Source organism: Mobula hypostoma, chromosome 21 (genome assembly GCF_963921235.1).
Source record: "Mobula hypostoma chromosome 21, sMobHyp1.1, whole genome shotgun sequence".
In the NCBI taxonomy this organism is placed as follows: Eukaryota; Metazoa; Chordata; class Chondrichthyes; order Myliobatiformes; family Myliobatidae; genus Mobula; species Mobula hypostoma.
Genome location: NC_086117.1, coordinates 13,990,417 through 14,003,856, shown reverse-complemented (window position 1 = coordinate 14,003,856; position 13,440 = coordinate 13,990,417). Strand labels below are relative to the sequence as shown.

The 13,440-nt window shown below is 39.9% G+C and overlaps 1 protein-coding gene across 1 annotated transcript in view; it reads left to right on the top strand.

The window, feature by feature from the left end:
- Positions 1-13,440, top strand: part of traf1 (TNF receptor-associated factor 1) — a 59,014-nt gene that overhangs the window by 33,720 nt on the left and 11,854 nt on the right. The window contains exons 5-8 of the mRNA XM_063073452.1: positions 6,043-6,204; positions 7,576-7,647; positions 9,023-9,091; positions 12,198-12,719. Coding sequence (XP_062929522.1) covers positions 6,043-6,204; positions 7,576-7,647; positions 9,023-9,091; positions 12,198-12,719 — 825 coding nt within the window. The remainder of the gene's footprint in view (positions 1-6,042; positions 6,205-7,575; positions 7,648-9,022; positions 9,092-12,197; positions 12,720-13,440) is intronic.

Sequence of the window (13,440 nt, the reverse complement as noted above, 5' to 3'; positions counted from 1 at the left end):
TGAGATGGGAGAGACTGCGCATCCAACAACTGTTGCCCAGGTGCTTCATCAGTCACAGCTTTATGGGAGAGTGGCAAAGAGAAAGCCACTGTTGAAAACAACTCACATGAAATCTCCCAGAAGGCATGCGAGAGACTCTTGATATCAGCTGGAAGAAGATTCTATGGTCTGACAAAACAAAAATTTAGCTTTTTGGCCATCAGACTAAACGCTATGTTTGGCATAAGCCAAACACCACACATCATCAAAAACACACCATCCCTACCGTGAAGCATGGTGGCTGCATCATGCTGTGGGGATGCTTCGCTGCAGCAGGCCCTGGAAGGCTTGTGAACGTAGAGGGTAAAATGAATGCAGCAAAATACAGGGAAATCCTGCAGGAAAAGCTGATCCAGTCTGCAAGAAAACTGCAACTTGGGAGAAGATTTGTTTTCCCACAAGATAATGACCCCAAGCGTAAAGCCAAAGCTACACAGGAATGGCTTAAAAACAACAAAGTTAATGTCCTGGAGTGACCAAGTCAGAGTCCAGACCTCAATCCAATTGAGAATTTGTGGCTGAACTTGAAAAGGGCTGTTCACTCATGATCCCCATGCAATCTGAGAGAGTTTGAACAGCTTTGTAAACAAGAATAGGGAAACATTGCAGTGTCCAGATGTGCAAAGCTGATAGAGACCTATCCACACAGACTAAAGGCTGTAATTGCAGCTGAAGATGCATCTACTAAATACTGACTTGAAGGGGGTGAATACTTATGCAATCAATTATGTTGTGTTTTATATTTGTAATTAATTTAGATCACTTTTGTAGAGATCTGTTTCACTTTGACACGAAAGGATCTTTTTCTGTTGATCAGTGTCAAAAAAGCCGAATTAAATCCATTGTTATTCAATGTGTCCAAGTGGTTAAGGCATTCAACTAGCGATCTGAACATCGTGAGTTCGAGCCCCAGCCGAGGCAGTGTGTTGTGTCCTTGAGCAAGGCACTTAATCACACAGTGCTCTGCGACAACACTGGTGCCAAGCTGTATCGACCCTTGCCCTTCCCTTAGACAACATCGGTGTCGTGGAGAGGGGAGACTTGCAGCATAGGCAACTCCCGGTCTTCCATACAACCTTGCCCAGGCCTGCTCCCTGGAGAGTGAAGACTTTCCAGGCGCAGATCCATGGTCTCGCAGGACTAACGGATGCCTTTAATTTAACACAATAAAACATGAAAATTTCCATAGGGGTTGGGGTGAACACTTTATATAGACACTGTATCAATAGTCTTACTTGTTTCCTTGCAATGTTAAAACACCAACGCTTAGAAATTGACTTTGTTTGCATATGACTTTCATGCACATAGTGCTCATGAAAGCTCTTTTGTTCAGGCTACTATTAATTCCATGTTAATCAGTGCCTGTCAGAGAACTGATACAGGCATTGAACTGTTATTCACCTCGGCGTGGCTGAAGTTTGCCTAGCATTAGTTGTGCAGCACACACTTCCCCTCCTACTATGATCTTCGCTATTAACTCAGATTTTTTCATTAGATTTGAGATTGAAGCAATTAATGAATCTCCACTGTCACATGAATGTCCCTCTTGCACATAGCATCTCTCAAGCTCACGTCAGCGTGGCGTCATATAGTGGAGCTCCCTTCACCAATTGTCCACAGTATGTAGTACAATGGAGTGCATTCATTGTACTCTCAATGTACAATGTTGAAACTATGTACGTTGCCTCAACGTTGGCCTGTTGGTGTTTGCTCTATTTATTTGGGTTTTTTTTGCAACTTGTAGTAATTTTTATAATAATGTGTTCGTTTTGCCCGTGTTCCACTGCTGCCACAAAACAACAAATTTCATGACATATGACAGTGGCAAAACCATCTCCTCCACAATTTCCATCAGCACAGGTGCACCACAGGGCTGTGTGCTTGGCCCCCTTCTCTGCTCATTTTACACCTGCCACTGTGTGGCTGAGCACAACTCCAACACTGTATTCAAGTTTACTGATAACACCACTGTTGAGGGCCGTATCAATGGTGATGATAAATCAGCATGCAGGAAGGAGAGAGATTGGAAATTTGGCTGAGCGGTCACTCAGTGTCAGCAAGACCATGGAGCTAATTGTAGACTTCAGGAGAGGGAAGCCAGAGGTCCATGAGTCAATCCTCATTGGAGGTGGAGGGTCAGTAACTTTAAATTCCTGAGTATCACTATATCAGTGGACCTGTCCTGGACCCATCATATAAATGTAATTGTAAAGAAAGAATAACAGTGCCTCTACCTCCTTTGAAAACTGCAGAGATTTGGTATGACATCAAAAACCTTGACAAACTTCTAAGGTGTGTAGTGGGAAGTGTATTGACTGGCTACATTACAGCCACTAATGCCTTTGAGTGGATTCGGCCCAGTGCATAACGGGTAAAGCCCTCCCGTCTATTGAACACATCTACATGAAATGCTGTCATAGGAAAGCAGCATCTATCATCAAAGATCCTCACCAGCCAGGCCATGCTCTTTTCTCGCTGCTGCCATCAGGCAGAAGGTACAATTGCCTTAGGACCTGCACCACCAGAGTCAAGAACAGCTACTACCCTTCAACCATCAGGCTCCTGAACAAAAGAAGATAATTACACTCATCTATTGAGATGTTCCCACAACCAATGATCCCACTTTAAAGACTCTTTATCTTGTTTTCATGCTCTCGTTATTTATTGCTGTTTACCTGTAGTTGCATTTCAACAGTTTTTTTGTCTTCTATGCTCTTGTTCTTTCATTGATCCTGTTTACAGTTACTATTCTATAGTTTTGCTGAGTATTCCTGCAGGAAAAAGAATCTCAGGGTTTTATGTGATGACATATATGTACTCTGATAATGAATTTTACTTTGAACAGTGATAATAAACCTGATTCCAATTCTGATCTTGCAAGAGCCAGCAGACACTTGTGGCTGGTCAGGGCAGTTTATCATGTGGTGCGGAAGTCAGACATGCTGGAGATCAACATGTTCCTACTCCTTCACCTTTTCCCTTCTCTCAGTGATGGTCTATATGTCTACTTCATTTTGACCACCATGGAGAGTGTTCTGACTTGTTCCCAGTGGTCAGCTGAGTCTCTCAAGGCAAATGCATAGAGTTCCCAATGGAAACCACAGCACACAACACCAGAACATCAGCTGGAAGCCCACATAAGTGAATTAATTTATGCACTGAATGTCATTACACTTTTTTCACATATTTTTCCCCAAAGTCTGTATTTTTTTCTAGGAATTAGCTTTGGTATTAACACTACATTCAGCATGTGTTTAGTGCACCAGCAAAGGGGAACTCTAATTTCTAGACACATTTCCCAAGTGTTTAATTCTTTTGTAAAGTATACCGGTAACTTCAAGATGGTGAGCCTTTCATGAGTGGTAGGGAAATTATTGGAAAACATTCTGAGGGATAAGATTTGTATATAATTGGGACAGCAGGGTCTTATCTGGAATCATCAACATGGCTTTGTGATGAGGAAATCGTGTCTCACAAATTGAGTTTTTTGAGCAGGTAACAACAAAGGTTGATGGTGGGTCAGTGGGCAATGACGATATGACGTTAGAATAGCATTTGACAGATCTAAAGTAGACTGGAACCCCTGTTTTTTGTGACACACATTAACAATTTTGGTATAAATGCAGGAGTTATGATTAATAAACTTGTGGATGACACAAGTTAAGGATAAGTGAGGAAGATTGTCTAAGGTGGGGGGGGGGGTTCGCAACCTGAGGTCCACGGACCCCTTGCTTTAAGATATTGGTCCATGGCATAAATATGGTTGGGAAACCCTATCCCTGATATAGATAAGATGGAGAGTTGGGTGGACTGCTAGGAGATAGAATTTCACCTTAACAAGTGCAAGATGAGGCATTTCGAGAATCAGAAATAAATAGGATGTACTGTATACAGTTAATGGTAGGGCACTGAGGAATGTTGTAGAGCCAATAGTCTGAAAGGTCTTTTTCCTTGCTGGATCTCTGGAAAAAAAACAGAAGGATCGTGGGATTTAAGTCCATAGTTACTGAAAGTGGTAACATAGATGAGGTGCTGAAGAAAGTACAGGTTGAGTATCCCTCGCCCGAAATGCTTGGGGCCAGAAGTGTTTTGGATCTTGGAATTTTTTGGATTTTGGAATATATAATAAGATAGCTTGGGATTGCCATCATTTCCAACTCTGAATTTATGTACTTACCAGTAAGAAGTCTTTGTCTTACACTTGTTCATCGCACAAAGAATGATATGGACGTGTTGAGCCAAGGGGGTCATTTTGGTGTCATACAACTCACATGTCTCTCTATTCTCTTCAGAATTCTTCCAGCTCTTGAGTGTCTTACATACACAGGGCACCAAGTATATACTGACACAATGGAATTTAAATTTGAACACTATTGTTTAATATGTGTTTTACATAAACTGTTATTTAAATTCATATGATCTAAAATTAAAATAAACGAACTACAGATGTTAGAAATCTGAAATAAGAACAGAAAAATGCTTGAAACCGATAATAATCTGGCTAGTGTACTGAAGATCCAACTGCAGAGCATACTGTGTCTGTTCCAGTAAATACAGTATTGGCGTCTACCCAACAGTGTTGAAAATTGCCTAAGTGCACCCTGGGTAAAAGAAGAACAAATCCATTTTGGTCAATCCCCACACGGTTGTCTTTACTCTCAATCTATCTGGGGAAAAAAAGGAATGATTTCTCAACAGTGCTGGCAACAACAGATGTTCACCATTTATCTGCTCACTATCGTCTAGCCTGGGTTTTGCCAGAACTACTCAGACTTCTGCAGAGCTTATAATCAAAGAGCTGAATTCTGTAGGTTAGTGCTGTCCATTTCACGGCAACACTTGGTTTAATGTGGCATAGGAACACCCTGGTTAAAAAGTGTTGAGCAACTAAAGGGGAAAATAATCACCAGTGGCTGGAGTCGTGCCTTGGACAGAACAAGATGGTTGTGTTTGTTGAAGGTCAATCATACAATGGTACATTACTGCAGAGGATCCTCAAAGCAGTGCCGAGGTTTAACCATCTTCATCTGCTTCATCAGTGACCTTCTCTGCACTGTATTTGGACCTGTTGATGTTTGCCGTTGATTGTACAGTGCTTAAGTCCGTTTGCAATTCCTCAGCAGCAAAACAACCCATGTGTGAATGCAGCAAGACTTGGACAATTGATGAGCAGCAAATGTCATTTACTCCACAAAGGAGCAAGGCAATGTACATTCAGTAGCATTGGCACTGGGAAGCCCCATACTCTTAATTTCCTGAGGTTTACCACTGACCAGGACTTCAACAGGATTGGCCACATGGAAACTGTGACTACAAGAGTAGGTCATGGGCAGGTAATTCATCTCCTGATATCACAAGTCTTTTCAACCATCTACAAGGCACAAACGTGTAGCATAGTGGAATATTCTTTACTTGCCTTGGTGGATAGATACAGTGCCGATTATTCTCGACTTTGAATTATTTTGCCTGTCCTTTATCAAAGCTGGTTCTGAATGCAGAAACTCCTTATCCAACAGCAGTATGAGAGCTCGCACCACACACATACTGCAGTGGTTCAAGAAGGTGATTCACCATCACCTTCTCTAGAACAATTTGAGACGCCCAGAAACTGAAGATGTTTGAAAAATGTTTGACATTTTTTTAAAAAAAGAAGTGGTTTAACTATGTTCTAATTAACCTATGTTAGTCACTTAATTAGCTGCTCAGAGCTGTGGCACTTGGCTTCAGATTATGTGGGAAACCAAGATCAGACTACCAAAACCCAAGTAAAAAAGGTTCTGAGCAATACAAGGGTAGTTGGACTTGCACCCAAAAATCTGAATCAGGTTTATTGTCACTAACATAAATTGTAAAGTTTGTTGTTTTGCTAGTATGGCCTTTGTAGTTAAACCTTGGCTTTAAATAACGAGTTGCTGTTTGCTTTGAGATACTTTTAAGATTTTACTTATTGCATCTTGTGAAATTCATGTCAGTTCTCTGAATTTTTTTTATTATTATTTCTAGGATCATGTAACTCAGTGTGAATTTTCACTGATTCCTTGCAGTACAGGTTGTGGATTGATGGTTTTAAGGAGGAAACTGGCAGATCACTTGGAAAAAGAGTGTAAAAACAATATGGTGGATTGTCAGCAATGTGATACGAAAATGTTTATGAAGGACTTACAGGTTTGGTGGCAATGTTTCTTGCTATAGAATAGCATTTATTACAGAAACTGATTTTTAGTATATCCTTAAGTCATCCAGTTATATACTTTTATATTAATCTATACTGAGAAAACATTTTCTATACTTAGAACTCTTGTATGATTCATTTAATGTGATTTAATAATTCAGCTGTCCTGTCCTAGGATTAGATGTAACATGAGAGATTGAGCTAGTTGATCTCTTGTTCAGAAGTCAAAAGTTCTGAATTTTAGCTTGCTCAATGATCCATATATTTGGAGGAAGTAGTAAAGCTGGAAAAAAGATAGAAATACACAACCACAATTAATGTTTCTGGTCCAAGATCCCTTCTCCAAACTAATCAATTTGCATTTCAGATTTCCATCATCTGTAGTTTTTCATTTTCAGTAAAGCTGAAAAGTTGAAAACTATGAGTGAAACTTTAAAAAAAACCGAAAATCTGGAATAAACAGAAAATGCCGGAAATACTGTGTTGTTGAAAGACAAGTTGAGATATTTCTTCAATTCAAACCCCATGTGTTTCCAGAATTTTCTGTTTATTCCAGATTTTCTATTTTTCAGCCGATGTAAATTATGTTTTAACTCCATTATGATAATTCCAATCTGAGTTTCTAATAGCTATAAATGTTTTTGAGGGGAATGCCAAAGCCTCTGTAATGTCACAGCAGGCTCAGCTCAAAACTGGGTCATTTAGTTTAATTTATGGGTATTCCTCTGAAAAGTGATTGTGAACTTTAGTGTCTTAAGGTTTTGCTGTACTCTTATTTCAAGTTTCTTCTATATCTTTATAGATTATTAAAATAATATTACTAACCTAACAATCAAAGTGCACAGAACTAATATCTATTGCTGCTTTAAAATTTTCACTGAAAATGCTTGAGATTTGGAGCAACCATCACATATGTTACAGTGGATCCAGCAATACATAAGACCATAAGACATAGGAAAAAAATTAGGCCATTTGGCCCATCAGGTCAGATCTGCCATTCCATCATGGCTGAATTATTATCCCTATCAACCCTATTCTGCCATCTCCCAGTAACCTTTGACACCCTTACTAATCAAGAACCTATCAGCCTCCACTTTAAGTATACCCAATAAGTTGGCTTTCAAGCCATCTGTGGCAATGAATTCCACGGATTCACCACCCTCTGGCTAAAGGGACGTCCTTGTAATCTGAGTCCTAGACTCCCCCACCTCTCCACATCCACTCTGTGTAGGCCTTTCAATATTCCATAGAGTAGTTGACTATTTACATCATCTCTCTCAGTGAAGGATCTTCCTGCATCCTTACTACTTCTGCCTAGATTCTTAAACTAAAGATGTTCATCTTTTTATGTCTTCATATTTCAGAAGCATGTGTGTGAAAAAGCTCCGTCCAAAGAGAAAAAACCTTTTAAATTTGACTTGGCCAATAAAGAAAAGGTAAGGCTGCTCATTAACTGATGACGTTTAAACACTGCTGAAGGGTCTCAACCCAAAACATTGGCTCTTTGCTCTTCTCCATAGATGCAGCTTTTTTTTTTTGGGGTGTGCGTGCATGCGAGTCAGTGCGTGTGCGTGTACGTGCGTGCACATCCGTGCGCGTGCATGTGTCCGTGATGATGGATTTTTCATGGCTTTTTCCAAGGCGTAGAGCGAGAGAGAGAGAGACTGTGTGACACGCCACTCCCCACACAGACATTTTCGCATCATTTTCCCTTCGTTTTACGAGGTCGAGTTGCGATCTTGACACTCAACCCGGCATGGATGGAAAGCGTGCTCGGGAGTGGACCCGACCAGTTTCGAACCCAGGAACCTCCGCTCCCGGGTCTGGCGCCGATGTCGTTGCGCCACCAGCCGGCCCAAATGTATAGCTTTTCAAGTTTAAAGTATGCTTTGCTTTGAGCTTCTCTTTGCCGCAAATGTTCTGACTTGTACCACTTGTGGCTGTACTCTGACTAACCAATCAGAATCAGGTTTAATATCACTGGCATATATCATGAAATTTGTTGTTTTGAGGCAGCAGTACGGTGCAATACATTAAAAAAATCTCTAAATTACAATAAGAAATATATATTAAAACTTAAATAGTAGTGCAAATAGAGAGCTAAAATAAAGTGAGGTAGTGTTCATTTAGCCGGCTGGTGGCGTAGTGGCATCAGCGCTGCACTGCGGGACAGAGGTTCCGAAGCTCAAACCCAGCCGGCTCCCCCGGCACGCTTTCCATCCGTGCGGGGTTAAGAGCTGGTGATCTCTTTGGCAAAAAAACTCACCCGGCAGAAGGCAATGGCAAACCACTGCTGTAACTTGCCTTGTACGCGAACTCCAACTACGTCAGAACAGCGTGGGAGGAAGTCGTCCGCTACCCGGAAAAATTCCGGATGCAACCTACATTACATTAGTGTTCATGGGTTGGCTGTCCATATTCTCCAAATTCTTATTTACAGAATTAGTCGAAGGGCAAGCAATGAATATTGAACATATTAAGTAGTCAGATTATCTTTAAAATATGCTTTTATGATGCATTGGTCTTGGTTAGTAACCACTGAACGAGAAAAGCAGATGTCGTTCCTTCTGTTGATAATTTTAATATATCTTCACTCCAAATACTAAGCAGTAGAGTTAAAAGCCATGGCATTTTCAGCTGCGTGGCATTGCTATGAATATATTGTAAAGGGGAATCTAGATGACAAAGGCTGGTTAAATTCTTATCTCCATATGAGGATTACTTAAACAATGGAGTTATTTTTCATTGATTCAACTTTTAAAAAATGACTTGTAATTAAAAGTAATTGCTGGGTGAATATTTATTTTACAGTCTCGTTCTCCTGGAGGAAATCGGACCCGTGATAGCTGTCGTTTTGCAGAACTGGGCTGCAATTTCAAGGTAGGTCTCTTTTTATTTTAAAAAGCAATTGTAAACTATTTTCTAATTCTCCTTCACGGGATTTCAAAGTTGAAAGTAAATTTATCATCAAAGTATGTATATGCCTTCATACACTACCTTGCAGGCATTTACAAAAAAATAAAGAAATAAGTAGAATTTATGAAGATCTATAAATAACAAAGAATGACAACCAATGTGCAAAAGAAGATAAATCACGCAACTAAGAAAAAAATAAATAATACTAAAAATACTGAGAGCATGAGTTATAGATTCATGTTCAAACTAAAGGTGAAAATGTTTTCACGTGGTCCATTTAGAATTTGGAAAAAAATTGGTACTTCTGATAACATTTCACATGCTGTGAAGACTACATTTTCAATGATGTTGGGTTTAAAATGGAGTGAACTAATTTGTGTAATTACAAAATACAATACACAAAATATTGATTAACCGATAGAAGGCAGAGAGTTGGTATAACTGGGTGTTTCTCCAGTTGGCAGTCAGTGGTGAGTGGGGTGCTACAGGGGTCGGAGCTAGGCCCGCAACTGTTTACCATTTACATTGATAATTTGGAAGAGGGGACTGAGTGTAGCATAGCAAAATTTGCTGATGACACTAAACTGAGTAGAAAAGCAAATTGTACAGAGGATATGGAGAGTCTGCAGAGGGATATAGATAGGTTAAGTGAGTGGGCCAAGGTCTGGCAGGGGGAGGGAACGTCGACTCAGACCATGAGAGGCCTGCGTCGGGCATTTTCATGCCTTACAAGGTGCATATTGGAAGTCTGTGTGGAGCGCCACTCCTCGCACAGACACCAGAGCAATGTGTGATTAAGTGCCTTGTTCAAGGACAAACACACTGCCGCAGCTGAGCAAGGTCTGGCAGATGGAATACAATGTTGGTAAATGCAAGATCATCCACTTTGGAGGAATAATAGAAGAGCAGATTATTATTTAAATAGTGAAAGATTGCAGCATGCTGTTGTGCAGAGGGACTTGGGAGTGCTTGTTCATGAATCGCAAAAAGTTGGCTTGCAGGTATAACAGGTTACTAAGAAGGCAGACGGAATGTTGGCCTTCATTGCTAGAGGGATTGAATTCAAGAGCAGGGAGATCATGCTGCAATTATACAGGGTACTGGTGAGGCCGCAGCTAGAGTACTGTATGCAGTTCTGGTCTCCATTCTTGAGGAAGGATATACTAGTTTTGGAGGCAGTGCAGAGGAGGTTCACCAGGTTGATTCCAGGGATGAAGGGGTTAACCTATGAGGAGAGATTGAGTCGCCTGGGACTGTACTCTCTGGAGTTCAGAAGAATGAGAGGGCATCTTATAGAAACATACAAAATTTTGAAAGGGATAGATAAGATAGAAGTAGGAAAGTTGTTTCCATTGGTAGGTGAGACTAGAACTAGGGGACATTGCCTCAAGATTCAGGGGAGAAGATTTAGGACGGAGATGAGGAGAAACTGTTTTTCCCAGGGAATGGTGAATCTGTAGAATTCTCTGCCCGGGGAAGCAGTTGGGCCTTCTTCACTAAAATATATTTAAGATACAGTTAGATAGATTTTTACATAGTAAGGGAATTACGGGCTATGGGGAAAAGGCAGGTAGCTGGAGCTGAGTTTACGGACAGATCAGCCATGATCTTATTGAATGGCAGGGCAGGCTCGATGGGCCGGATGGCCTTACTCCTGCTCCTATTTCTTATGTTCTTGTGCTTGTTCTTAATCAAGATAATTGGTTACTGAAATGAAATACATGATCTGAAAGTGAAAATGGACTTGTCAGAGATTGATATCATAGGTTATCTTTTATAACCCTTGTAGGAAAATTTAACCTGCAGCATTAAAATAATTTGTAGAATGTATGAATGACTTATTTTTCATAGACTTTTTAAGAATCTGATATTTCTTTTTTGAATTCCCCGTGAATTTTAAAGCAGAACTATTAATAAAATGCCTAGTTTTCCTTCTATTTTATAACATTTCTACGATGTAATAATAGGAAAAAGAAATAGTAGGAAAAATATCTTACTACTTTGGCCTCCTGTAACTGGATATATAACCCCACAGAACTCTAGTTTATGAATATTTTTGTTTTTATTCCCTGCGATCTTCACAGTATACCTATTTTTATAATACGGGGCTCGTCTTTCTTTGGTATAATGTGCCTGGCTGCCTTACAGGAAGGATATAACTAACTTTTTTTAATGTCATTCTGTGTCCAGCTATTGCATGTAATGTAGAAATCTATAACCTGCCTTACAGATATTGCAGTAATAGAACAGGTTGGCAATGCTAATTCTCATGCTAACCTTGCCCCTTTGCCCGGTTAGTCACTCCGCCTCATTTTGCAGTTATTGGAAGTTCACCATTTACACACCCCAACAGTGAAACAATCACTAGCTTGGCTGATCAAAGCAATCTCTTCAGTTAATGTGCTCTACTGGTTTATAACTCATAAAAAAAATAAAGATTCTAGACACAGGCATTCCAAACAATTTCATTTATTTTCACTCACACCATTACATCAGTTTGTAGACAGCAGAGTGGCTCCAAAAGACCAGAGGGACAGTTTGAAGGATCCTAAACTAATGGCTGGTTTAATGGGAGCTGGTACACTACACCCTACACAGGCAACACCACTAGTGGAGAGGTTATTATTCTTTTATATTCATTGGAGCATGTGGTCACTGGTCTATGGGTTTAACTAAGGCATTTATTGTAGGATGTTAGAATCCCTGTTTAAAATGTTCCAATTCTGCACATGAAATAATAACTATGGTCTGGTCACATGATTATCTCCCCCCCACCCCCCAGACCAACAGCAGAATTTCCTGGTCCTTCTAGGCCAGGGGGAGACAGATTTAAACCCTCATTCTGGCTTTGCTAGAGAGGAGTGGAGGTTGGAGTCAATGGCTGGTGAATACTGTAACTTGAACATCCAACGTCAATATGTCTGCCCTTGGGGATTATTTAGTATGCTGCTTTTAATGAACTTTTCCAAGAATCACATGAGTACTGCTCTATCAGTTATAACTTGAAAACTATTTTAAACTTTACCCTATTCAATTTGCAGTTTTTAACTATATGTATTTATTAACAAAGGGTGGCAAAGAGCGTCTCAAGGATCACGAAAACAATTCAGCTGTCGCACATCTTGCATTGTTACTTCAGTTTGTCGATACCATAAAAGCCAACTGCCTGCAAAATTCCGGCGATGCCAGCAATGATGAAGACGCATCAGTAATTGCTGTCCCCTCAGTGGTTACTCAGCTGCAGCTCAGAATCCAAGAAATTGAGAAGAATATGTTGTCTTTGTCATACAAAAGTTCGTTACTCACTTTACGCAGCCAGGTTGCTGTGGAATCAAATGGAGACTTAGAAACTGATCAATTTGAAGGAGCTTCTGGTTCTAATAATAGTTCGGATTGTCAGGCACCATTGTACTCTGGTCAAGTATTAGCCGGGTGCCAAAATAAAATTGATGCTCTTGAACGAAAAATCCAGACATTTGAAAATATTGTGACCGTTTTAAACAGAGAAGTCGAAAAGACTCATACTACTATGGTTGCATTTGAGAGACAAAACAAGATTGATCAAGATGCCATTAAAGCCTTGGAACACAAGGTAAAGTACTTTATTAGGTATTTCCATGCTGTTTTCTGTATGTTGTAGAAAGCACACCATTTATTTGAAAATCTTAAGGCTCATTAATAGGTGCAAAAGAGTGTCCCTCCCTCTTGGTTCTGTTAACCGTCTAATTGTTTAAGTTTTAAGAGCTTTGTTCTAACTAGCTACTTGCAGATTAGTCATAACTTTTTTGCGTTCTCTTCTTTAATATTAGATTTGTTTTATTTGTATCATTTTTGGATACTAAAGTATATGATATTTGGAGACATTGGTATCATTATTCTTCAGTTAATCCAATAGTGTACAGTGTTTCAATAACGTACCAAGTGTTCTGTTTTTATTTGAGCACAATTAATGAGCTTCATGAAAGGATCTCCAATCAAAGCGCAGATCACAACTATCCAGGCTCTTTATATCGTTAACAGTTCTACAGTCTTAAGTGACTTTTTATAAAGAGCATTGCCAAAGATTTCGAGCATCCAACGTACTAAATAACACAGAACACCCATGATGAGATTCCCATGGGTTTACTGAATCATAAATAAGTGACAGAACATATTCAGTTGCTGTCATGCCAGCTGTTATTAACAAGATAAATTTATGGCTGGTGATAAAGTAACGTGTGGTAGCAGGAAAAATTATTGTAGACTGTACCTACCCTGCAAACTGCCTTTTCCAAAAGCTCCCTTCTGGAAAGCACTCCAGAGCTATCGAAACA